The sequence below is a fragment of the Nomascus leucogenys genome, chromosome 16, assembly GCF_006542625.1.
Source record: "Nomascus leucogenys isolate Asia chromosome 16, Asia_NLE_v1, whole genome shotgun sequence".
Taxonomy (NCBI): domain Eukaryota; kingdom Metazoa; phylum Chordata; class Mammalia; order Primates; family Hylobatidae; genus Nomascus; species Nomascus leucogenys.
The window spans coordinates 33,560,551-33,588,128 of record NC_044396.1 but is presented as its reverse complement, the minus strand read 5'-3'; the positions used below and the strand labels follow the sequence as shown (position 1 = coordinate 33,588,128).

General features: G+C 41.0%; 1 protein-coding gene across 4 annotated transcripts; it reads right to left on the bottom strand.

The window, feature by feature from the left end:
• Positions 1 to 473: 473 nt before the first annotated feature.
• ELOC (elongin C) lies at positions 474 to 26,883 on the bottom strand. Of its 4 annotated transcripts, none has more exons than XM_003269436.4 (4): positions 26,796 to 26,883; positions 14,314 to 14,367; positions 10,472 to 10,615; positions 476 to 1,401 (listed from the first exon to the last, which is right to left on the bottom strand). In XM_003269436.4, exons 2-4 carry the CDS (start codon positions 14,315 to 14,317, stop codon positions 1,211 to 1,213), a joined length of 339 nt encoding a protein of 112 aa, XP_003269484.1. In that variant the 5' UTR covers positions 14,318 to 14,367; positions 26,796 to 26,883; the 3' UTR covers positions 476 to 1,210. The 4 variants fall into 4 exon arrangements, with proteins under 4 accessions (XP_012351552.1, XP_003269484.1, XP_003269488.1 ...); XM_003269440.3 differs by lacking the exon at positions 26,796 to 26,883 and adding an exon at positions 26,593 to 26,739; XM_003269434.3 differs by having other exon boundaries at positions 686 to 1,401; positions 26,628 to 26,821.
• Positions 26,884 to 27,578: the final 695 nt, after the last annotated feature.

Genomic DNA, 27,578 nt, shown 5'->3' with positions numbered 1-27,578 from the left:
ACTCAGCCATATTAAGCCAGTCTCGAATAAGCTTAAGACTTAAGTTTATAGACCCTATAATGACAACTTTGTTCTACCTCTGAGATAAAGACCATACTAAACCCATCTCCAGTGCTTCTTTTCCCATGCATAAGGAATGATGCTGTCATATTTTTTCAAAAATTTTTTTGGCTGCTTAATAGTAAAGCTGAATGAGCTTGATTTCAGTAGAAGACCCACTGATTATACGTATATTTATTGGGACATATTTTAATAGAAGATAATTCATGTAGGATATCTTCAATGCATTATAAGGTTTTCACTGTATCTCTTCACATGTTATTCCGTAACATTCTAATTGGATGGAGAAAGACTGGAATAGTTCAGAAAGGTGTAGCTTTTAAGATCTGAATAAAGTTAATAGTGAGTCTTTTAAAACACATTTAAACAACTGGAAGTATAATCACAACAAGGGACTATGAAGGAAGAATAAATATTGCAAACGACGCTTTATAGTCAATGCAAATACAGTACTTTGAATTACCTGAAATGTATAATGCACAAGAACTCTAAGTCATGTAGTTTACTTGTTGACCATCTGGCTACAGTTCAGTTTCTTCTGCAAAAGCTGTACCTAGTAACCTTCCAAAGTTGTTTTTAAATAAAGTTCTTAAATTGTAGCAATAAACAAAAGGACAAAGTACACTTAAAGAATACTGCAGTTTATCAAAAGACTTAAGAAATGTCAACTTATACTTGGAGAGTTATAAAAATCAATGTTCTGGCTAAGTTATAAACATGTTTATAATGCAATTATTTGCATAACTCTAGTAATGCTAATGGCGGCTATAAGATTAGGTTTCTAAAAAACCACTAAAAATACTTAGCCTCATTATTACCCTGTAGAACGTATTTATTTACACCTAAATTTCAGTATTTACTATATCATCATTGCTGATTTTAAGTCACATTCAAAGGATAAGGCAAAACCACCTACGAATTGGCATATTTGTTTATTTCTCAGTTTGTGAAAATGTCCTTAATTTGTTGATGTAGCAAACAAATTTCAACTTTGATTGCTATGCAAAAAAACAGAAGATAATCTGCTTTGCAATGAACTTTATATAGTTCAACTGCATACAGGCAACATGCTATATATGAAAAAGTTACTAACTGAACTACAGGTATTAAATACTGAAAAGAGTTAACAGTTTATTATAATTTATTTTATTTAACAATCTAGGAAGTTCGCAGCCATCAGCAGTTCCAGTGCAATTTCAGGTGCAATTGGGAATTCAGGAATCTCGGTGGAGCTGTTAGTGTAGCGAACCTTGTACGTAAAATACATGCATACTTTCGATAGCACATGTGAAGGTATCTCTCTAAAATTGACCTCATTGGTTTCGTTCTCAGCAAACTGACCTGTAAAACAAAAGAATTATGTATGTTATTGGCTGAATTGTGTCCTCCAAATTCATATGTTGAAGTCTTAACCCCTTGTGCCACAGAATGTGGCTGTATTTAGAGATAAGTTCTTTAAAGAGGTAATTAAAAAGAGGTCATTAGGGTGGCAATCCAATATGATTGGTGTTTTTTTTTGTTTGTTTGTTTGAGACGGGGTCGTGCTCTGTCACCCAGGCTGAAGTACAATGGCGGGATCTGGGCTCACTGCAACCTCCACCTCCCAGGTTCAGGCAATTTTCCTGCCTCAGCCTCCTGAGTAGCTGGGATTACAGGTGTGCAGCACCACGACCGGCTAATTTTTGTATTTTTAGTAGAGACGGGGTTTCACCATGTTGGTCAGGCTGGTCTCAAACTCCTGACCTAGTGATCCACCCACCTCAGCCTCCCAAAGTGCTGGGATTACAGGCATGAGCCATCGTGCCCGGCCATGATTGGTATTCTCTTTTAAGAGATCCAGACAGAGATGGGCACAGAGGGAAAACTGTGTGAAGACAGGAAGAACATGGCCATGTACAAGACGAGAAGAGAGCCTCAGAAGAGACCAACTCTACTTTCAACCTCTATACTCCAGAATTGTGAGAAAATAAAGTTCTGTTGTTCAAGCCATCCAGGGGTGGTACTTTGTTACGGCAGCCCTAGCAAACTAATCATCATTAAAATAACTTCAATTAGCACCAAATGAATTATGGAATTCTGATTTTTTAAATATTAACATAATTTTTTTTTTTTTTTTTAACACAGAGTCTTGATCTGTTGCCCAGGCTGGAGTGCAGTGGCATGGTTGCGGCTCACTGTAACCCCTGCCTCCTGGGCTCAAGTGATCCTCCCACCTCAGCCTCCTTCGAGTAGCTGGGACCACAGGTGAGCGCCACCATGTCTGGGTAATTCTTGTATTTTTTGTAGAGACAAGAGTTTTGCTATGTTGCCCAGGCTGGTCTTGAACTACTGGACTCAATTGATGCCGCTGCCTCAGAATCCCAAAGTGCTAAGATTACAGGCTTGGCCACTTGCACCTGGCCAACATTAAAGAAACCTTTACTAAAATAGTACTTGAGGGCCGGGTGGGGTGGCTCACGCCTGTAATCCCAGCACTTTGGGAGGCCGAGGTGGGCGATCACTTGAGGTCAGGAGCTCGAGACCAGCCTGACAACACAGTCAAACCCCGTCTCTACTAAAAATACAAAATTAGCCGGGCGTGGTGGCGAGTGCCAGTAATCTCAGGCACTCGGGAGGCTGAGGCAGGAGAATTTCTTGAACCCAGGAGGCGGAGGTTGCAGTGAGCCAGGATTGTGCCATTGCACTCCAGCCTGGGCGACAAGAAAGAAACTCCGTCTCAAAAAAAAAAAAAAGATAGTACTTGAGATCCATCAAGACTGAATTTTAAAATTCTAATTCTCTCCCTGTGGGTTGGAAACTTAAGTAGCTTTTCCTAAGAATCCTGGCGGTATGATTGGTGTGCAGGATGAAAAAGTAAAATCATTTTTAAAAAAGATCAACCCAGGCAATCAAGTCTTTATGGATCATCAGGATCCCTGTGTTGTACTGAACTGCCATGTAAAAATAAAGTCAGAGCAAATAACAGGTTTTCTGATTTGGCTTTTCTGAGAATTAGTGAATATATAAAATCACTTGAATCCAGGAGGTGGAAGTTGCAGTGAGCTGAGATCATACCACTGCACTCCAGCCTGGGTGACAGAGCAAGACTCCGTCTTAAAAGATAAAACAAAACAAACAAACAAAAAACCTATTTAAATTATTTAACTGTTTACCTAAAATAATAAAATACTACTTAAAAGAAATGGGCTGAGCATGGTGGCTCATGCCTGTAATCACAGCACTTTGGGAGACCTACTTGTAGTCTCAGCTACTGGGGAGGCTCAGGTGGGAGGACTACTTGAGCCTGGGAGTTCGAGGCTGCAGTGTGCCATGATGGCGCCACTGTATTCCAGTCTGGGCAACAGACAGACACCCTGTCACAAACAAGCAAGCAAGCAAGCAAGCAAGCAAGAAAGCAAAAGAAACATTTCAGGAAAGGAATTCCATTGTTTCCTCCTTCAGTTTTTCAAAATATGATCATGTTAATGAGATCTATTCACAAGACATTTTCCTTTGTTTAACAGCATTTCATAAACAGTTTTTCAGTCATTCTTCAAAATTTCTGTAGCTACACAAAGGTTGTATCATTTAGCCTTTACACATAGGGATAAAATATTTTCTTAGCAGTCTAGTACTAGCACTGTGTGCTGAATATAAAAGGCATTTCACATCTACAAATATACGTTGAGAATATAGTATTTTAAAATACTAAAATATATACAAAATGCCTTTTATATATCTGTTGGTTGGAGGTATACTGTAGTAGGGAGAAAGGAGTACAGCAGGACTCAGCAAATAATTCACAACAATGAGGTAAATTTTGGTTTGCCAATAACTAGAACTGCTTTTCTTAAATACATGTCTGAAATATTGCCTACAGGCACTTATTAAGACTTTGATACTAGACAAACATCAGTGATTTTTCTAAAAGGTGAGATTTATATAACATAAAATTAACCATTTTAAAGTGTACAATTCAGTGGCATTTAGTATATTTACAATGTTGTGCAACTGTCCCTTCTATTTAGTTCCAAAACATTTTCATCATCCCAAATTAAAACCCAGTAATCCATTAAGCAGTTATTCCTCATCTTCCCCATCCCCCCAGCCTCTGGCAAACACCAATCTGCTTTCCGTCTCTGTGGGTTTACCTATTCTGGATATTTCATATAAATGGAATCATACAAACGTGACATTTTGTGTCTGAGTTCTTTTACTTAGCATGCTGTCGAGGTGCATACGCACTGTAGCATGTTATCAGTACTTCATTCCTTTTCATGCAAACAGTAGTTTGAGGCTGAATGTTTTCTGATCTTTCCAAGATAAAAATCTTGTGTTTAAAGATCAAATTTATAAAAAGCAAAAGCTCTTTGTTTCTAGCCTGCTGTTATAAAATAAAATTAATTTTTAATTAAAATTGTTGGCATTTGTGATTTTTTTTCCCCTTACAGTACTTCCTTGCATTGTCCTGTGGAAAAGCCCAAAAGCAATTCATCAGATTCATCAGAGCCATGTTGTGTGTGTGTATGAGGAGTTGGGGGTACAATTCAACCAAGGAGCAATGAGTATTGTTAGCACCCAGATTGGGGCCCCCAAAATACCATTTTCTACTAAAACAAAACAGGGATTTTTTGAGAAACAGCTGTTTTCGGGATTGAGGAACAATGTTCATAACACGCCTAAGAAATCTCATTACAGAAAGTAGTATAGCTATTCAAGACTAACGGAGCCATGTCAAAAGGACACAGAAGCTAACACAATGTGGCTCTTTCTGACATAAAAATGAAGCAAATGGAACAATGTGAGCACCAGTAAGAATGACTGCAAGACTTAAAAACATGAAATATAAAGTCATGAGTTCATGATGACATGCACTCAAAAACAAAAACAAAACACTCTTTACTACTGGATGATGCTGAAGAACCAATTCATTACTCTGAAAAATTATATTTAAAAGGAAAAAAATCAAGTCTTTATAGTCTTTCCCATATACACTGTATCTCAATGTAACCAAATAATATCTTATAGGAAAATTTTAGCTAATAAATGCAAAAAATTTTACAGAATTGGAAAGTCGCTGTTTTGTAATCTCAAAGTAAATCTCAACAATAATCACAATGAATGTGATTTTTTAATGGATGAATCAGCCTGACAACCTGGAACCCACTCATCAAGCCTGACACTGCTAAAAGACGTGATACAACAGGAATACAAGAGTGCTACCTACAAAGTATCCTTTGCTTAGAAAAATGTATCAGTCTAATCAAGTCTCTGGAATTTTAACTATGAGTTTACAGAATAAAACTCAAATATAATTCAATATGAAATATGGACAGCATACAAATGACCTTGCTTCTCTGTAAAATTAATGGCCTGCCTGGAAATAAAAGAAAAGGTGCAGGGGAACTATTGCAGATTTTGCAAGTGAAATGGCACAACATCAGGCATGTGCTTGAAATACTCCAAAGTAGGGATAATGACACAATTTAAGACTGGCAAAATAGGCTGGGCATGGCGGCTCATGCCTGTAATCCCAACACTTTGGGAGGCCGAGGCAGGTGGATTGCTTGAGGTCAGGAGTTCAAGAACAGCCTGACCAACACGGTGAAACCCCATCTCTACTAAAAATACTAAAATTAGCTGGGCGTGGTGGCGGCATGCCTGTAATACCAGCTACTCAGGAAGCTGAGCGAGGAGAATCGCTTGAACCTGGGAGGCAGAGGTTGCAGTGAGCTGAGGTTGTGCCACTGCACTCCCGCCTGGGAGATAGAGTGAAAGACTGGCAAAATGTTAATAACTATTGAAGCTGGATGATGGGCACATGGAGGTGTATTACACAGTTCTCTTTACTTCTGAGTAGGTTTTAAAATCTCCATAGTAAAAGCATAGAAAAAGAATTGTGGCCACACACAGTGGCTCACACCTGTAACCCCAGCACTTTAGGAGGCCAAGTTGGGAGGACTGCTTGAGCCCAGGAGTTCAACACCAACCTGGGCAACATCTCTACAGAAAATACAATTGAAAAAAAGGTGCATGCCTGTGGTTCCAGCTACTCAGGAGGTTGAGGTGGGAGGATTGCTTGAGCCTAGGAAGGCTTGTGCCACTACACTCCAGCCTGGGCAACAGAGCAAGACCCTATCTCAAAAACAAACAAAAAACCTCACAACAACAACAACAAAACAACAGACAAAACCAGAAAGAGCTGCAAGGGATCCCAAATAGCCCAAACAATCTTGAAACAGAAAAACAAAGTTGGAGGCCTCATACTTTCTGATTTTGAAACTTACTACAAAGCTACAGTAATCAAAACAGTGTGGTACTGGCATAAGGACAGACATATAGATCAATGGAATAGAATTGAGAGCCCAGAAATACACATAGCTACAGTCAACTGATTTTCAACAAGGGTGCTATGGGGAAACGGTCTCTTCAATAAATGGTAGTGGGATAGCCACATGCAAAAGAATGAAGCTGATCTCTTACCTCACAGCATAAACAAAAATTAACTTAAGACCAAAGACCTAAATTTAAGAGCCAAACCCAAAAAACGCCTATAAGAAAACACAAGGGGAAACACAGGGTTAGATTTGACAACAGATTCTTATATATGACACAAAAACCAAAGGAAAAATAAATCACACTTCAAAATTAAAACTTTAGGAAGCCAAGGTGAGTGCATCACTTGAGGCTAGGATTTTGAGACCAGCCTGGCCAACACGGTGAAACTCCATCTCCACTAAAAACACAAAAATTAGCCAGGTGTGGTGGTGGGCACCTGTAATCCCAGCTATTCAGGAAGCTGAGACAGGAGAATTGGTTGAACCCGGGAGGTGGAGGGTGGAGGGTGCAGTGAGCCGAGACTGCACCACTGCAGTCCAGCCTGGGCAACAGAGCAAGACCCTGTCTCAAAATAAATAAATATATTAATTAATTTAAAAAATAAATAAATAAAAATAAAAATGTGTTTCAAATGACACCATAAAAAAAAAAAAAAAAAAAAAGACCAGCCAGGCACAGTGGCTCATGCCTGTAATCCTAGCACTTTGGGAGGCTGAGATGGGTGGATCACAACGTCAGGAGATCAAGACCTTCCTGGCTAACACAGTGAAACCCCGTCTCTACCAAAAACACAAAAAAACTAGCTGGGCATGGTGGCGGGCGCCTGTGGTCCCAGCTACTCGGAAGGCTGAGGCAGGAGAATGGTATGAAACTGGGAGGTGGAGCTTGCAATGAGCCGAGGTTGTGCCACTGCACTCCAGCCTGGGCAACAGGTGTCTCAAAAAAAAAAAAAAAAAAAATCTATGGAATGGGAGAAAATATTAGCAAATCATGTATGTGATAAGGGTCTACTACTGAGAATTAATAAGGAACTCTCACAATTCAACAAAAATACAAACCACCCAATTCAAAAATGGGCAAAAGACTTGAATAGACATTTCTCCAAAGGAGACACAAAAACGGCTAGGAAGTGTATTATATAATGTTCAACATCATTAGTCATTAAGGAAATGCAAATCAAAACCACCAGATAGGCTGGGTGTGTTGGCTCATGTCTGTAATCCCAGCACTTTGCGAGGCCGAGGTGGGCTGGTCACTTGAAGCCAGGAGTTCAAGACCAGCCTGGCCAACATAGTGAGATCCCATTTCTACCAAAAATACAAAAAATTAGCTTGGCATGGTGGTGTGCACCTATAACCCCAGGTACTCAGGAGGCTGAGGCATGAGAATCGTTTGAACCTGGGAGGTGGACGTTGCAGTGAGTGGAGATTGTGCCACTGCACTCTAGCCTGGGTAACAGAGTGAGACTATCTGAAAAAACCACCACCACCACCAAACAAACAAACAAAAACCCACCAGATAACCATTTCACACCCATTAAGACAGCAGTAATAAAAAAAAGACAGTGGCCAGGCGCAGTGGCTCACGCCTGTAATACCAGCACTTTGGGAGGCTGAGGCGGGCGGATCACCTGAGGCCAGGAATTCGAGACCAGCCTGACCAACATGGAGAAACCCCCGCCTCTACTAAAATACAAAATTAGCTGGGCGTGGGGGCGCATGCCTGTAATCCCAGCTGCAAGAGAATTGCTTGAACCTGGGAGGTGGAGGTTGCGGTGAGCCAAGATTGCACCATTGCACTCCAGCCTGGGCAACGAGAGCGAAACTGTCTCAAAAAAAAAAAAAAAAAAAAAAACCAATAACAAATATTGGCCAAGATGTATACAAACTGGAACCCTAGGACACTGTTGGTAGAAATGTAAAACAATTCAGCCATTGTGAAACAGTTCTGTGGCTCCTCCAAAAGTTAAAGAGAATTGTCATATGATCAAGCAACTGTACTTCTAAGAAGACACCCAAAAGAACTGAAAGCAGGTATTCAAACAATTATTTGTACACAAATGTTCACAGAACTATTCATGGTAGCCAAAATGTGTCAACAACCCAAATATTTATCAACTGATGAATAAACAAATTGTGGTGTATTCACATCTGGCTGAATGGAATATTATTCAGCCATAAAAAAGAATAAAGTGCTGTACATGCACCACATAAATGAACCTTGAAAACATGAAAAACAACAAAAGCCAGATACCAAAGGCCATGTACTGTATGATTCAATTTATACAAAATGTCCAGAATAGGTAAATTAGAAAGCAGACTGGTGGTGGTCAGACACTGAGGGTAGAGAATGGGAAGGGATAGTGACAGCTAATGAGTATAGAGCTTGCTTTTGGAGTAATAAAATGTTTTGGAACTAGATAGAGATGATGGCTGCAAAATACTGTGAATATAGTAAACGCCACTAAATTGTACACTTTAAAACAGCTGCTTTTACATTATGTGAATTTTACTTCAAGAAAAAATTTTAAGAATAGAGATTTGCGCTGGGTGTCGTGGCTCACGCCTGTAATCCCAGCACTTTGGGAGGCTGAGGCAGGCGGATCACGAGGTCAGATCGAGACCATCCTGGCTAACACGGTGAAACCCCGTCTCTACTAAAAGTACAAAAAATTAGCCTGGCGTGGTGGTGGGCGCCTGTAGTCCCAGCTACTCGGGAGGCCGAGGCAGGAGAATCATTTGAACCTGGGAGGCGAAGGTTGCAATGAGCCGAGATCGTGCCACTGTACTACAGCCTGGGCGGCAGAGCAAGATTCCGTCTCAAAAAAAAAAAAAAAAAATAGAGATTTGGAAGGTAGCAACTTGTATAGATAAACTTTTTATCTAGCTAGGAACACAAATCACCAGTCTGTGGTTAAAAGGCTAAGGGCCGGGCACAGTGGCTCACACCTATAATCCCTGCACTTTGGGAGGCTGAGGCGGGTGCACTGCCTGAGGTCAGGAGATCCAGACCAGTCCGAACAATATGGTGAAAACCCTGTCTCTACTAAAGACACAAAAAATTAGCCAGGCGTGGTGGCAGGCGCCTGTAATTCCAGCTACTCGGGAGGCTGAGGCAGAAGAATCTCTTGAACCTGGGAGGCGGAGGTTGCAGTGAGCCGAGATGGCACCATTGCACTCCAGCCTGGGTGACAAAGTGAGACTCTGTCTCAAAAAAAAAAAAAAAAAAAAAAAAACAGGGCTGACTATGAAACCTAATGTAGGGAAATCAATTCAGTCTTGTTGAAACTTATAGGATAAATAACTGAAAACAGAAAATGGCAGAAATCAATTTTTTTCCCAGTGCAGCATAATCATGCAAAAGGCCAGGCATGGTGGCTCATGCCTGTAATCCCCTCACTTTGGGGGGCTGAGGCAGGCGGATCACCTGAGGTCAGCAGTTCAAGACCAGCCTGGCCAACATGGTGAAACCCCATCTCTACTAAAAATACAAAAGTTAAAGCCGGGCGTGGTGGCTCACTCTTGTAATCCCAGCACTTTGGGAGGCTGAGGCGGGTGGATCATTTGAGGTCAGGAGTTCGAGACCAGCCTGGCCAACATGGTGAAACCCCATTTCTACTAAAAATACAAAAATTAGCCGGGCGTGGTGGCGGACACTTGTAATCCCAGCTACTCAGGAGGCTGAGGCAGGAGAATCGCTTGAACCTGGGAGGTGGAGGTTGCAGTGAGCCATGACTGTGCCATTGCACTCCAGCCTGGGCAACAGAGCAAGACTCTGTCTCCAAAAAAAAAAAAAAAAAAAAAGTTAACCAGGGTGGTGGTACACACCTGTAATTCCAGCTAGTCCGAGGCAGGAGAATCGCCTGAACCCAGGAGGCGGAGGTTGCAGTGAGCTGAGACTGCACCATTGCACTCCAGCCTGGGCAACAGAATAAGACTCTGTCTCTCTCAAACAAAAAAACAAAAACATAATCATACAACAATGTTAGAAGACTTATTCTCTCTCTTTAAATGCTGAATCATTAATTCAACTTAAAAACATCCATCAAACATTAAAAGTGAATACATGAAGAAAAAGACAGAACTGTGCTTACCTGGGCCACTTAACATGGCTTTTATCGTGCCTGATGTTAATGCATGTTCTCTTTTTACAATAAATTCATGGCCATCAGACGATATCAATTTGACATACATGGCATCAGGGCCTTCACACCCACCATAGGTTTTCTCCTCTCCATCTAAAGTAAAGTAAGTAGTGAAACAACTTTTCAATCACACAATGTACTAAAACTAAACAGGTTTGGCTGGGTGCAGTGGCTCATGCCTGTAATCCCAGCACTTTGGCAAGCTGATCACCTGAGGTTAGGAGTTCAAGACCAGCCTGGTCAAACAAGCCTGTCTCTACTAAAAATACAAAAATTAGCTGTGCGTGGTGGCGCACACATGTAATCTCAGCTACTCGGGAGGCCGAGGCAGGAGAATCACTTGAACCTCGGAGGTGGAGGTTGCAGTGAGCCGAGATCACACCACTGCAGTCCAGCCTGGGCGACAGAGCAAAGCTCCATCTAAAAATAAAAATAAAAAATAAACAGGTTTATTAACAGGTTAATATTTGAAGAACTCACATCAGAAACATTTCTGGAAGGTATTATAATAGTCACCAAGACATTAATAGTTTTTAACTCCTTGTTTTATATTTCTCTATCAACATCTTCCAATATCAGAATAAACTGTAGATTTAAGAATGCTACTTCAGTGAAAATTCACTAGTATTTTTCAAGGAGGTATTAACAGTTGTTTTGTAACGAAAGCAGCCCATTCAAATTTGAAGACTAGGACAAAATATTTAAATGGTATGACTTTAATTCTATCACCTGAAATATTCACTTTTAGAAATAAGATTTATAGCAGATTTATAAATCAGTGTTTATATGCCATGTGAGCTCGACTTCCTTTGACAAGCCCTAAGTTCTAAAAGTTAAGACTTCTTTTACTCAGCATTTCACACTTGATGGTTAAAAAATAATGATCAAGTACGTATTTAGGCCAGGTGTGGTGGCTCACACCTGTAATCCCAGCACTTTGGGAGGCCAAGGCGGGTGGATCACGAGGTCAGGAGATCGAGACCATCCTGGCTAACACGGTGAAACCCCGTCTCTACTAAAAATACAAAAAAAATTAGCCGGGTGTGGTTGCAGGCGGCTGTAGTCCCAGCTACTCGGGAGGCTGAGGCAGGAGAATGACGTGAACCCAGGAGGCGGGGCTTACAGTGAGTCGAGACTGCGCCACTGCACTCCAGCCGGGGCAACAGAGCAAGACCCCATCTCAAAAAAAAAAAAAAAGCATGCATTTAAACAATACTCAGTTTAAATGCATGCATTAAAAGTAATTAATATGGACAAAATATTGGTCTTTAAAAAACACCCAAAGCTGATATGAGGAGACAGAGTGCACAGATGTTACTCTGCTACTGCCATTGCTGCTGTACCGGCTTCAGTCACAGTAGCCAGATATATATAGAGTAAAAGTTACATATGCAAGTAAGAATCTCCTTAATTTTTACAATTTTGTACTGTAACAGAATTTTAATTTTTATAATTATTAACATGTGAAATAAAATAGCTTAAGGTTTATTCTAAGAACTTAGGAAGCCCTAGAAAGAAGGATGAAGCTGAAGTACTGTTCAGCCACAAATATCCATTTGTTAAACAATTAATTCAGAAATCTCTAAAATTAAAATTAATATCAAAATCACTCACGTGCTCCCACTGCCAAAAATGTTTAATTTGAATCAAATCACAAGAAAACAACCAGACAAATTAAAATTGAGGAATAGTCTTTGAAGTAGAAAACTATTTAAAGGAGACTAAAGAGACAAGTTAATGCAGTATGATCATTTAAAAATTTTATCTATCCATCCATCCATCCACCCACCCACCCACCCACCCACCTATTTATTTATTTATTTTTATTTTTTGAGTTGGAGTCTCACTCTTGTTGTGGAGTACAGTGGCACAATCTCGGCTCACTGCAACTTCCACCTCCCAGGTTCAAGAGGTTCTCCTGCCTCAGCCTCCTGAGCAGCTGGGATTACAGGCGCCCACCAACACGCCTGGCTAATTTTTGTATTTAGTAGAGACGGGGTTTCACCATGTTGGCCAGGATGTCTCGAACTCCTGACCTCAAGTGATCCACCCGCCTTGGCCTCCCAAAGTGCTGGGATTACAGGCATGAGCCGCTGCACCCGGACTACTTACTTATTTATTTATTTTATTTTATTTTTTTTAAGAGACAGGGCCTTGCTCTGTTACCCAGACTGGAGTGCAGTGGCGCAATCATGGCTCACAGTAACCTGCAACTCCTGGGTTCAAGAGATCCTCTTGCCTCAGCCTCCAAAGTAGCTGGGAAATAGGCGTGCATCACCGTGCCTGGCTTTGGTCTTTGTTTTTTAAAAAAGGGCTTCTGTTCCATGTAAAACTTGTAATAAATATTCATCTATGTTATGTCATCTTATGTTATGTAATAAATGTTCATCTATGTTACATCGATTTAATTCTCAGACCCAGCCAGGACCCTAAGAGGACTGAGATGGAGTTTTGCCAACTCTACAATATGAACGCACACACACACACACACATGAAAGCAAATTTGGTAAAACGTTAACAATCTGGTGAAAGCTATGTTAGTATCTTTTTTTGTCTAATTTTTCATAAAAAGCGGGAGGACCCATAAAGACGTAAGTAGCTTCTAAATTACAGACTACTCAAGCATATAGATTTTTAGCAGTTTTTGCCAACCTCAAAAAAGAAAAATAAAAATGGTTATTATTTCAATTTATGCTTGCAATATTTTTGGCAACAGAAACCATTTTATGTTTGTCGGGAGAGTTTCAAATTTCTTAAGGTAAAATTACTCACTAAAAATCACAAATTGGGGTTAGCATGATATTATTACCGATCTGCCTGTCAGGAATACAGTCATGCATTGCTTAACGATGGAGATACCTTTCAGGACGAGAAATGCATCATTAGGCAATCTTGTCATGATGCAAACATCCTAAGAGTGTACTTACTAAATCTAGAGTGTACTTACACCTAGGCTATATGGTGTAGCCTACTGCCTCTAGGCTACAAACCTGTACAGTATGTTACTGTATGAATACTATAGGCAACTGTAACATGATGGTAAGTATTTGTGCATCTAAACACAGAAAAGGTACAGTAGAAATATAGCATAAAAGAGTTAAAAAGGTATACCTGTAGAGGGCACTCACCATGAATGGAGTTTGCAGGACTGGAAATTGCTCTGTGTGAGTTGGTGAGTGAGTGGTGAGTGAATGTGAAGGCCTAACACACTGCTATACTACTAGAGACTTCATAAATAATGTACACTTAGGCTACAGTAAATTTACCTGTTGCCCAGGCTGAAGCGCAGTCATGCAATCATAGCTTATTTCTGCCTCGAACTCCTGGGCTCATTCAAGCAACTCTCTCGTCTCAGCCTCCCAGGCAGCTGGACTATAAGCGTTAGCCACTGTACCCAGCACTATTTTTCTTTATATCTTTGTTCTATATGTTTTTTTCTATTTTAAAAAATTGTAATTTTTGTTCTTTTTAAATTTTTTTGTTAAAAACTAAGATACAATCACACATTAGCCTAGGCCTACACAAGGACAAGATCATCAAGATGTCACCGTAGGCCACAGGAATTTTTCAGCTCTATTATAATCTTTATGAAACCATGTCACACATGTGGTCCAACACTGACTGAAACATCATTATGCAGGGCATGACTGTGTAGTAAACGTAAGCTGTTGATGTGGTCAACTAATTTCAGTCTACTGAAATTTTACTTGTGTTCACTGAATTTTAAAGATCTTTGAAACAAAGTCCAGTTTCTACTAGTTAAAACATAAAATTAATTATCTTTAGCTTACCCATTTTGTTCTTATGAAATTCTACTTTGCTTCCCCAGGAACTTTAGTAGTTTCCTGAAAATATAACAATATCATATTAAGATTAATGTTGCAAGAGACCAGTTTTCACTCAGTTATTTAATGTCCTTGGTGTTAAAAGTTTAAGAACTCTCCCTCCTGGTTACATTATGAGCTCACCATTCCTACAGCAAAAACACTGCACTTTTATAAAATCAATTGAAGAATACCAAAATGCTTTGTGAGCTTGATCAGCTGGCACTTTTGAATCGGAGAAAGATTACTTAAAATAGAAACATAACATATAATCATTATAAATTGACTGGGGGTGGGGTTGTTGAAGAGGTTGTAAAGTGTGACATGTTAAAAGTAACAGACATGTAAAAATGTTCATCCATTAAAATACATACACAAAACATAATTATCAAGAAAAAACTGCCATGCTGAGGTGTTGTAAGGCAGAGGTCCTTTATTCTTTTTCTGGATAAAGGCCTCTGTTGAAAATCCAAACAAAACTATGGGTCCTGTTGTATAATAAAGAATTTGGCTGGTTTTTGATCCTCATTTTGAGAGGTGGCCTCTAAATCCTTGGAATTTCCCTAGTGATACAAGTCTTTGCTATTCTTCATGGGTCTTGGTAGTTTATGTTAACCAGTTAACTCATAGTGGGCCTTTGGATAGTTTAAACTAACAAAAGGACTCAGGACAGAAAGCTTTGAGGTGACTTTTTTGATATCAACATGACCTCCAGTTGGAGGGGTGCTGAAGACTGAGCTCAGCCTTGTTGCTTATGACTCATCAATCATGTCTACAGAATGAAACCCCAAGAAAATCCCTGGACACCAAAGCTCAAGTGAGCTTTTGAGGTTAGCAATGCTCTGTACACCTTGCTATGGTACACATGCTGGAAGGATGATGCATACTGACTTAAAACAGTGAGGACACAGCAAGTTCTGGATCTTGTATTTAGTACACAGTGGTAGACAATAAGCAAATATTTGCTTGAATGAATGGCATGATATAACCAAGGACATGAAGTAACTTCCATGAGAATAAAAAAAGACAGGGCTGGGTGCAGTGGCTCACACCTGTAATCCCAGCACTCTGGGTGGCCCAGGCAGGAGGACTGCCTGAACCCAGGAGATCTGAGACCAGCCTGGACAACATAGTGAGATCCTATCTCTAAAATAAATAAATAAATAAATAAGAAAAAAGAGAAGTCTTGCTCTTTACTTAGATAAGTACACATACATATTTTTATGCTTCCATCTCTTCCATATACAGGCTAAGTTTTGAAATTTAACAATAAAGTAGTTAAAAATGTACAATTTTTTGAGAAATTATAAATTTGACAAAATAACATGATTGCTAAAGGAAATGGTTTCACTTTCTCAGTAATTGCATTTTGGTAACATACTACAGTATTTATTCAGAGGATCTCATTCATACTGATACTCTTATTTACATCATTAACAGGAAAAAAGCATTTCCTAACTATCGTGCTCCAAGAAATTCCTGACAAATTTTAGTTCTGGCCTTAAGAAAAGGGTCAAGAAAATGAACCATAACACTTCAACGCATAAAAGGAACTTGCAGGTAACCTCTCTAATGCCTCAGGTTTGAATAATGTCATCCATGTAGAGAGGATAAACAATTTGTTTCAGGTAGTGACAGAGCAGGAGCAGAAATCAAATCTTAGTCTAGAACACTTGCTAAGCATGGAGACAGATATTCAAAGTACCATCTCTTTTTTTTTTTTGAGAGGGAGTCTTGCTCTGTTGCCCAGGCTGGAGTGCGGTAGCACTATCTCAGCTCACAGCAACCTCTGCCTCCCAGGTTCAAATGATTTGCCCGCCTCAGCCTCCCCTCAAATGATTTGCCCGCCTCAGCCTCCCCTGCCGCTTCAGTCTGTCACCGTGCCTGGCTAATTTTTGTATTTTAGTAGAGACCAGGTTTCGCCATGTTGGCCAGGCTGGTCTTGAACTCCTGACCTCAGGTGATCCACTTGCCTCAGCCTCCCAAAGTACCATTTCTAATTTGAGATAAAGCAGAGAAAACAGGCAGCATTAACAATTAAATCTGATGAACATTTTGCAGGCCCAATAAGCGGTAAACACTGTACTAAATGCCTTACATACATTATCTTATTTATTTGAGACAGAGTCTCACTCTTTGGCCCAGGCTGGAGTGCAGTGGCGTGATCTTGGCTCACTGCAATCTCTGCCTTCCAGGTTCAAACCATTCTTGTGCCTCAGCCTCCCGAGTAGCTGGGACTACAGGTGCATGGGACCATGTCTGGCTAATTTTTGTATTTTCAGTAGAGACGGGGTTTCACCATGTTGGCCAGGCTGGTCTTGAGCTCCTGACCTCAAGTGATCCACCCAACTCAGCCTCCCAAAGTGCTGGGAGTACAGGTGTGAGCCACTGTGCCTGGCCTATCTTACTTAAAAACAACTCTTCCACAAGGGAATTATTCTGATTTTAGAGATGAGAAACACTGGAAGAGTCTGCTACTTGCTAAAGGCTTCTACAGCTTAAGTGGCAGCATTAGGATTTAAACCTAGGTAGGTTTGACTTCACAGCCCACATTCCACTCCTTCCATTATTGCCTGCTACCACAGTAAAAAATTCTGGCTCCAGTTAAACTTAATTGCCACAATTCCCAACAGCTACTGATGTAAATCCTCAAATAGTTCTCTAAAATTTAAAAATAATACTGTCATTTTATGATACTACGCAATTTAAAAATTCATGAAAGCCATTATTATTTTCTTTTCATTATACTGCTTTGTAAATACTCTTTTAAAAAACAAAAAAAGAAAAAATGCTAGAAAGCTTGAAGTACAAGAATTTCAAGGGCCAACTCTTCTATCTGGAAAATCTCTAGAATAAAACATTTAGGATGCTTATTTAACTAGCAGTAGCTAAGCAACAATGCAAAGTCACATCTTAGGAGCCCTTTGGGTAGCAACAGTTTCTCTACAGAGTTAATGTAGTAAATCAATTCCATAATTTTATACAACAGAGATTAAGGAGAGGAAGAGGAGACCCACCCTTTCTCCCAATATTGAAAAGGAAAATCAACATTAAGAGTTAAAATTCCTAATTCTTAGGTAGAAGTTAGAAATATTTAAAATATGATTAAGTTTGGAGCTAATCCATAAGTTATCTAAAGAAATCTAAGTTTGAGGAGACAAAAATTTCAGCCTGAACATCTATTCCATGACAGAGCTGAATTCTGGAAATATGAATTGGGCAAGTAAAAGCTAGTCGTAGGGGAACCGTTGGATTGAGAATAGTTCTAGGCAGAAGAAAGAGCATGAACAATGGCCTGAGACGTCATTATGCTTTTAGGGTGTTACATATAAACATTAATCTCTTAAAGTTTTTTTGTGTATGTTTGTGTTTAATAACAAATACTTAAAAAATCTAGGTGAGCCTAGGGCCTACACTGAAATTAAGTGTTGAATCTAGTATCAGTGAATATAAGATATTTGAATAGCCCATCCTTTCTTTGATTTGAAATATCACCTTTATCATATTCTATATTGCTACATGAATTTCTAGACTTATATTCTGTACAGGAATAGTTGGGTAAGTCCCCATTTTATTCTCACATGTTTCTTGTTTGGTCTACTTTTAGGTACTTTTAAGTTTCCATTATGCATGCCGTCTGTTTTACTATGATATTTTCTGAAAGGCTATTGCTGGTGTTGCTAAAAGCTTTAAAATGTCCTTAGTTGATTTTGTATCCCGTCATTTTTTTTGCAGAACTGATATTAGTTTTAATAGTTTTTCAGTTGACTTACTTGAATTACCTAAGTACATAACAGACACTGCTGCAAAATCTGTTCTTTATATCTTTTTGTCTTTTTACACTGGCTATTTACTTGGATAAAATAAGGTTAGAACAGATCACTCACAAAAATACACTACAGATTAAAGAGCCAAATGTAAAAAATCCATGAACTCTGGAAAATAGCAGAAAAAAGAATACAACTAGCTTAGACAGGTATAAAAATACCTGATGGGGCTGAGTGTGATGGCTCACGCCTGTAATCCCAGCACTTTGGGAGGCCAAAGGGGGTGGATCACCTGAGGTCAGGAGTTCGAGACCAGCCTGACCAACATGGTGAAACCCCGTCTCCACGAAAAATATAATAATTAGCCGGGTGTAGTAGTGGGTGCCTGTAATCCCAGCTACTCGGGAGGCTGAGGCAGGAGAATGGCTTGAACCCAGGAGGCGGAGGTTGCAGTGAGCCGAGATTGTGCCACTGCACTCCAGCCTGGGTGACGAGTGAAATTCCGTCTCAAAAAAAAAAAAGTATTACATATGGTAGTGTGGATTGCAACAGGTAATCACAGTAATGTTAAGTGGGTCCCTGGATAGTGAATGATGGTTCTCAGTTATTTATATTTTGGTGAGCTACAGTTGTTTCATATCAACTTATAAATGGCAAAAAAAAAAAAAAAAAGATGAGCACAGATTTCCTGAATCCTTATACTTGAAAAGTGAGTCAAAGTGTATGGCGAGAAAGGACAGTCTCTTCAACAAAGGAAGCTGGAACAATATCTATATGGACAAGAAGCTCACTGTTAAGCCATACACAAAAATCAATTTCAGATGGTTCGCAGAATTCAACTTAAAATGCAAAATAAGGCTACTAGAAGAAAACAAATTATTTTCATCCCTCACTGTAGGCAAAGATTTCTCAGCAGCCAGGTACAGTGGCTCACACCTGCAATCGCAGCACTTTGGGAGGGAGATCACTTGAGGTCAGGAATTTGAGACCAGCCAGGCACTCCAGCCTGGGCGACACAGCGAGACTCTGTCTCAAAAAACAAAACAAGACAAAACAAAACAAAAATCTCAGAAAAGATGCAAAAAGCACAAATTGTAAATGAAAAACTTGATAAACTGGATTTCTCCGAAACAAAACTTCTGTTCATCAAATACCACAGCTGGGCACCATGGCTCACACGTATAATCTCAGCACTTTGGGAGGCCAAGGCAAGCCGACTGTTTTGAACCCACGAGTGTGAGACCAGCCTGGGCAATATGGTGGTGAAACACCGTTTCTATAAAAAATAGAAAAATTAGCTGGGCATGGTGGTGCATACCTGTAGTCCCAGGTATTTGGGAGGCTGAGATGGGAGAATCACCTGAGCCCGAGGAGGTTAAGACTGCAGCAGGCCATGATGGTTCCACCGCATTCCAGCTTGAGCAAGAGTAAGACTCTGTCTCAAAAACAAACCAAAAAAAAAGAAAATCCTCAAAAACCAAAAAGAAAAATGAAAAAAAAATGAAGCCACGAACTGGAAAAAAATATTCACAACGCATATCTGACAATGGATTTACATCCAGAATAAATTAAAAAATTCCTGTGTGTCAATAAAAAATCCAATTAAAGTTGGGCAGAAGAATTGAATGAACACCTTAAAAAGTGCTCAACATTATTACTTATCAGTGAAACACAGAACTGCAACGAAATACTACTATACAGCCACCAGTATAGCTAAGATTAAAAAGACAGTGAACATTAAAGGCTGGAGAGGATGTGGAGCAAATGAACTCTCATACACTGCTGATGGGGAGTCCATCATAATAGGAGAATGGATAAATAAGCTGTGGTACATTCGTACAGAGCAGTACTATTCACAAAAAGGGATGATCTACTGATACAACATGGAAGAATATAAAAATATTACACTAAGTGGAAAAGCCAAACAAAAAAGTATACACTGTATTATCCGATTTATATAAAATTATAGAACAGGCAAAACAAACCAAGGGTGATAGCTCAGCAGGTGATTAGAGAGCAACATTCTGGAGTAATAAAAATGTCTTGCTATACATTTGTCAAAACTAAATGGTACAATTAGCATTTTACCGTATGTAGGTTATATTAAAGCTAGAATTTTTAAAAAATGATAGCATTTCTGAAGTTTATTTTACCTTAACTCCGAAGATATCATCACTCTAGGATGGTTTTCTGCCTAATTAAGCTTTTGAAAGTGACATTGGTAATAAAATTAACCCAAATTTTCTAGCTATGCAAATGCTAACAGAGGAGGAGTAAGAGTTGGTCGTCCCAAAGAAAGGAAATATGAGACTACAAATCTCCAACAGAAGATCTGTTAAGTGAACAGCTATAAAAGGAAAGTAGCTTTTGATCTGGGTCTTGATGGGGAGAGGTATTTTTACCAGGCAAAACTGGAAAGAGAGGGAAATCCAGGCACAGTGAACAGCATGACCTGAGTCAGACAGTGTGGGGCACACAATTTAACTTAGTGTTGTTGGAAATCAGTTTACAAATTCATTCATTCAATAAATATTTACCAAGGGTTAGTATGCTAGATGCTCACCTAGGCACTGGGGACAGAGATTAACATAACAAAGATTCCAACCGAATGGGAAGAATGGTGGGGACAGAAAACCAAAACAAAATAATACATACGGCATGGTGAAGAACTAACATTAACAGAGATCTGAAGAAAGCAAGGGAATGAGTCACGGATATCTGAAGGAAGAGCTTTTTATGGAGGGAGAATGGCAAGGAGACCAGTCTGGCCAGAGGAGTGAGTCAAGAAGAGAGTGTAGGAAGATAGGAAAAGAGGTGAGAGTTTGGGAAGTTGGACTTTATCAAAGAAGGGAACAGTGATACATAAGGAGCACACATTGAGATACTGACCAAGCCATGGGTCTTTTTTTTTTTTTTTTTTGAGACAAGTTCTTGCTCTGTCACCCAGGTTGAAGTACAGTGGTGGCAGGGCTCCATGCAGCCTCAACCTCCTGAGCTCAAAGGATTCTCCCTACCTTAGCCTCCTGAGTAGCCTGCTACCAAGCCCAGTTAAAATTTTTTTTTTTTTTTTTTAGTAGAGGTGTCCCTGTGTTGCCCAAGCTGGTCTCCAACTTCTGAGCTCAAGTAAACCTCCTGCCTTGACCTCCCAAAGTGCTGTGATTACAGGGGTGAGCCACCACACATAGCCCAAGACGTGGGTCTTGAATGCCTAATATAATAGTAAACAACACTACAGAAGAATGTATTCTTTCTTTGCTACATTACCCTGTTTCATCACTCCTATCTACCCTTTTGCTGCTTTCTATCATTTCTGAAGACTTGATTTCAGCCCTCCATGTAATGCAGTGCTTAAAATCAGTCAACTCCTAGCTATGTCACTGTGGGAGAACTAACCTAAATCTTTCCTTGCCTAGCTTCTTCAACAGTAAAATGAGGATAATACAGCATCTACCTCACAGAGCTGTTCTGAATAATAAATGGCTTCACATATAAAAGCACTCGAATACTGCCTAGCACACATTAAAACATTGGCCATTATCCTATTTTTGAACCAGAGGTTCATTTCTATATGTATCGAGGGCCTACCATGTGCTAGGCACTGCTCTACATGCTTGGGAGGAATCTGTGGACAAAATAAATCCAACAACCTCTCCTCCACCCGTATCCTGGAATTTACATTTTTAGTGTGGGGGTTGACACACTAAAGGGCCAGAAAGTATTTTTTGCTTAGCAGGCCGTAAGGTCTCTGTTACAACTACTCCAACTCTGCCACTGAGTGCAAAAGCAGCCACAGACAAGATGTAAACGATTGAGTGTGGCTATGATCCAACAAAACTTTATTTATGGGCAAAAAAAGGTAAATTTTATATAATTTGCTTTTTTTTTTTTTTGAGACACAGTTTCGCTCTTGTTGCCCAGGCTGGAGTGCAGTGGTGCAACCTTGGCTCACGGCAACCTCCGCCTCCCAGGTTCAAGTGATTCTCCTGCCTCAGCCGCCCGAGTAGCTGGGATTACAGGCATGCATCACCACCCCTAGCTAATTTTTTGTATTTTTAGTGGAGACAGGGTTTCAACATTTGGTCAGGCTGGTCTCAAACTCCTGACCTCAGGTAATCTGCCCACCTTGGCCTCCCAAAGTGCTGGGATTACAGGCGTGAGCCACTGCATCCGGCCTATAATTTTCATGTTATAAAATACACATTTACTTTGAATTTTTGTCCAACTATTAAAAAATTTAAAAGCCATTCTTAGCTTGCGGGTAGTATAAAACCAGGTAGTGGGCCAGATGTGGCCTGTGGTTCTAACTTGTTGACTCTGTTCTAGCAGGTTCTTAATCTGCAGTCCCCCACTCCTCGAGGTTCACAGATAAGCAGCAGAATCCCAAACCCTTGAATCTGTAAGCACGATTTTGTGCCTATGTGCAGTTCAGAGTAAGAGGCATGAGAAGGTCCACAGCTTTTATCTCTTATCATAAATTAAGAACTAGCCCGGTTGAATGAAAATCAATGGCTACCTTATATAGACCCGAACCCATCTCCACATCTGAATTTCTACTCTATTAGACATTTCTATCTTGAGACTCGGATAAATTAAGTGACAGGACTTCTATTTCTTCATCTTCCAAATGAGAGAATTGGACTCAATTATGTCCAGAAGTCCATTCTGGCTCTACTATTTCAAGACTAAATCCATCTGAAATTCATCCTTCCCAGACAATCACCTGTAACTCAGCTTCCCATGTTTATTACCCAGAGTTGCCCTCCCACAACACAGAACTTAAGGGCTCCAGAGCACTGCATGTTCTGTCTGTCTGCCTCACCCCTGCAAACGACCCAATTATTCTCTCAAATAATATCTCCAAACCCCCTTGTTTCAGTTTTAAAATTATAAGCAGATATTCCCAACACATGTGTATTAATCATAGATTCTACATATTATAATTAACAGAACCTTTCGAAAGATAGGCTAAAAATAAACTGAAACCAATCACTTCAGTTGCCTTGTCTATCTTCAGCATTCCTGTATTTATATATTTTGTCCACCCTCCTATTTCAAATATTGAATAAAAACTGTCCTTCCTACTAAAGGTCAATCTTTCCACTTAAGCAATGATTGATATCCCCTCACCTAACTAAAGACTCTGCTATGGCCATTATTCCCATCCACACACCAATCTACCATCTACTTCTTAACCTATTCTGATCAGCCCTTTGGCCCACCAGTCCATTTTAGGAGTTCTTATCAAATTTCAACTACTTCACTTGGTCACATGGTCAATTTTTAATCCTCATTTAGCAGTGTTTTATACAATTGCCTACTCCCTCCATCTTGAAACATTTCTTCCTTAGTATTCCAGATGTCACACACTCCTGGCTTTTCTGCTTCCATTACTGTATGCTCCTCTTCTGACTGGAGTGCTCCCAGTCATCTGCCTTCTTCTCCATTTAACATTCTCTCTTTGATGTCCTCCAGACCACAGGTTATCATCTATAAAATATGACTCCCAGATCATCTCCCTAGTTTTTCTCCTGAGTGCCAGTCGTGAATATCCAACTTTTCTACTGCACATATTCTCAGGCGTCTACTAGTTACCGAACTAAGTCCCATATAGAACTTCTGATTTATCAGTCTCAGAAACTGATGCTCCCTGCTTTGTCTTCCCCATTTCAGTACATGCACTGCTGTTTACCCAGATTCTTGGAAAAGTGATTGGTTATTCAAAAAACATTTTTTTGTTCGTTTTGTTCCTGGGAAGAAAGCAAAACCCATTTGGCTCCAGCTTCAAATTACATTCCAAATCAGACTACTGCTCACTTTCAACTCTACACTTCTAGTTCAAGCTACCATATCTCAACTGGACATTTGATTTACTTCCCTACTTACCACTCTGATCTTGTCTCCCACCACTCTTCTTCACTAAGCTCCAGTCACACTGGCCTTTTTGGTATTCCTCGAAATCGGTCAAGTTCACTCTTACCTCAAGGTCTTTGCATTTGTAATTGCTCTTGTCCGAAAAGCTTTTACATCCTCATCATTTACGTCTCCAGGTAAAACATCAACTCCTCAGAGAGGTCTTCCTTCCCTGATGATCCTACCAAAATTAGACACCCCCATCCCAGTCACTCTAATCCTTAACCTTGCTATATTTTTTTCACATTTATCACTTCCTGAAACTATACTCGCTTACTTACACATATCCTTTCTCTCCTCAAGTTCCTTGACAGCAGGCCTAGATTAGTGCCTGGCACTTAGTAAATGCTCAATAAATATTTCTTGAGTGAATGTACTATCATTTTCCTAATCGCTGAGGCTTGAAATTCAGGCATTACTGGATGGGCTTTTTCTTTCTTAATAACAGAACAATAAAGAATTTAGGATAGCAGTTTAGCTGAAATGCATTAACACATAAATATGACCACAGCTGGCCAGATTTGGTGGCTCATGCCTGTAATTCCAGCACTTTGGGAGGCCAAGGCAGGAAGGCCACTTGAGCCCCCAAAACAAAAAATTAGCTGGGTGTCGTGGTGGGCACCTATAGTTCCAACTACTAGGGAGGCTGAGGCAGGTGGATGGTTTGAGCCCAGGAGGTTGAGGCTAGAGTGAGCCATGATCGTGCTACTACACTCCAGCCTGGGAGTGCAGAACTGAGTGAGACTCTGACTCAAAAATAAATATAAGCATAATAGCAAAGATTTCCCTGATTATTTTCCAGTACTAAACAATCTACCAAAAAAACCAAGATAAACATTTTAGAAGACTTAAACAATTAAATATCACTTTAGAACTTGATGTATAGGACTGACTATAACTTCTGGCTGTAAACTAGTGCCTATTATATTACAGAATTACCATCTGACAATGCATACACGTATATTTTTTGAATGGTAGTTATCAAATTTCATATTTAATAAAAAGAGGAACAGTCACTTAATATTAAACAGGGACCCCAAATCATCATTGGCAAGAAACAATAAATATCCATTATAGTACGTACCACAGTTGTTTCCTTGCCATTGTAACTCCAGAATGAATAAATCCACATGTAAACTGCTACGTTTCAACAACATGATTATAATGTAAATGAGATCAGACATATGTCATTTTAGGTCACTGAATAGAAAAGGAAACAACTTTCGGGGATCAAAAAGCAAATATGGAGCCGAGCGCGGTGGCTCACGCCTGTAATCCCAGCTCTTTGGGAGGCGGAGGCGGGCAGATCACCTGAGGTCAGGAGTCCTGCCTGACCAACATGGTGAAACTCCGTCTCTACTAAAAAAAAAAACAACAAAAAAACGAAAAACCAAAATTAGCCGGGAGTGGTGGTGCGCGCCTGTAATCCCAGCTGCTCCAGAGGCTGAGGCAGGAGAATGGCTTGAACCCCGGATGCGGAGGTTGCAGTGAGCCGAGATCAAGTCACCGCACTCCAGCCTCAGGACAGAGCGAGACTCTGTCTCAAAAAAAAAAAAAAAAAAAAAAAAAAAGAAAGAAAGAAAGAAAAAGAAAAAAAGCAAATATGGCAGTTAAAAAGTGAGAAAATGAGGTTTTAAGACATTAAAGAATTTCAAGGCCAGGCGCGGTGGCTCATGCCTGTAAATCCCAGCACTTTGGGAGCCCGACAGGGGGCGGATCACTTGAGGTCAAGAGTTCCAGACCAGCCTGGCCAACATGTCGAAACTCCGTCTCTACTAATAATAGTCAGGCGTGGTGGCATGCGCCTTGGTCCCAGCTACTTGGGAGGCTGAGGCAGGAGAATCACTTGAACCTGGGAGGCAGAGGTTGCAGCAAGCCGAAAACGCACCACTGCACTCTAACCTGGGCAACAAGAGCAAGTCTGTCTCCCCCGGCCCCCTAAAAAAGAATTTCGGTTTTCTACACTAAAAGCAACGTGGAGTAGAAATGCTCACTCTAAATGGCACAAACTCCACAGTTATATGTTACTAAACAGATCTCAGTTCCTTAAGAGAAACTCAATGGGCACAGTATTTCACACTAGATACCTCCTTACAGACAAGACTGGACGGGCAGTAGATGCACGAAACCCCCAACTCATGAAGTCGAGCACAGATCACCTAACAAGTTACCCAGAAGGTAAACTTCTCGGGTACTGCAACTAGAAGAAGCGAGAGACCTCTCCTTGGGCTAGGGACTGACTTCAAGAAAATAACTAATCTGAGCAGACACGAGGAACAAGCAGAAAGGAAAAGCGACAGGGCTACCATGCTCCTAACTCCACCCTCCCGCGCTCAGCCCGGAGAAGGCCCAGTCTCGTTGGCTGCTGCCCCTCCTTCCACCTCTTTCCAAACCCACCGAGCGGCGCCAGGAAAGGTCCCGCCGCCCTCTTCTCCCCTCCCCCAAACTAGGGGCTGGGGAGGCCCAGGGAGGTTAACAGCTTCCGTTCCTTCCCCGCCCAGAAGGGAAGGGGTGGGAAGTGGGATTGCGAGCTCGTCCCGTCTCGGCCTCCCTCGCCCTCCACCCTTACCCGGAGCTCCGTTTCCGCCCCAGCCCGAGACTCACTCGTCAGTCCCGCAGCCACCGCAGCCGGGTCCCCGTGTACTGCCACAGCCCCTATCCCAGGGCCGCCCCCCCGCCCCCAGCTGCCTGCTCCGGTGGGTTCCGGGGCAGTCGAAAGAATTACTTCCGCTGGGTCAGAGCCGCTTTCTGCGACGCGCGGGAGATCAGTACCTGGTAAGGCGAGGACGCAGAGTGTGTCGTCCACTTCCGTCTGGAGGTAGTGCGTAGCGCCCTACTCTTTTCCCCTATAGTAGGCCAGCCTATGAACGCAACCGGCAAATTTCGACCAATCCGAGTCTAGCTCTTCTGGATTCCCAGCATGCAGCGCAGACCCTGATCCAATTGCTGTAAAGACGCATCCTTAGAGAGGCTCTCGGGAGTCCGGGAGAGCACTGCATTCTGGGATTTGTAGTTTCTCTGGTGGATACCGTCGGCGTTGGGACCGAGGCAGCCCTGCATCCTGGGACTCGTAGTTTCTCGCACTGCGTGTTAAGATTTTGGTGGTTTTAGAGATTGTCCCTGCCTCTCATTTAGGGGTACGCCTGCAGGTGGGAGACTGCTGAGGAAAGACTGAAACGTGGGAGGGCGGTTTCTTTGCTAACGAGATCATGCTCTTTATGAAGCAGCATCTGTCCCTGGTGAAAAGTTGCTGTGCGTGCTGAACAGCCAGCACAGCAACGACTAGCGCAATCGGCTGGCCTCATTTCCTCTCTTCCTGGTAGAATTCAATGTTAACTGAAAACTAACCACGCCCCCCAGTCCACCCCCGAGGGTCCTGCCTCTGCCTCTGCCTCTGGGTTAGCTCAGCTATCCTGGATCCCGAGCTCACGCACAGAAAATCCAGGCGCCTGCCAACACCGTTACTCAGTTTTTGGGACCTTCTTTCTCATTCCACGCCCCGCTTCCCACCCCGCGCGTTTCCTATGGTAAGATATACAGGCATCTTTCCAGGAA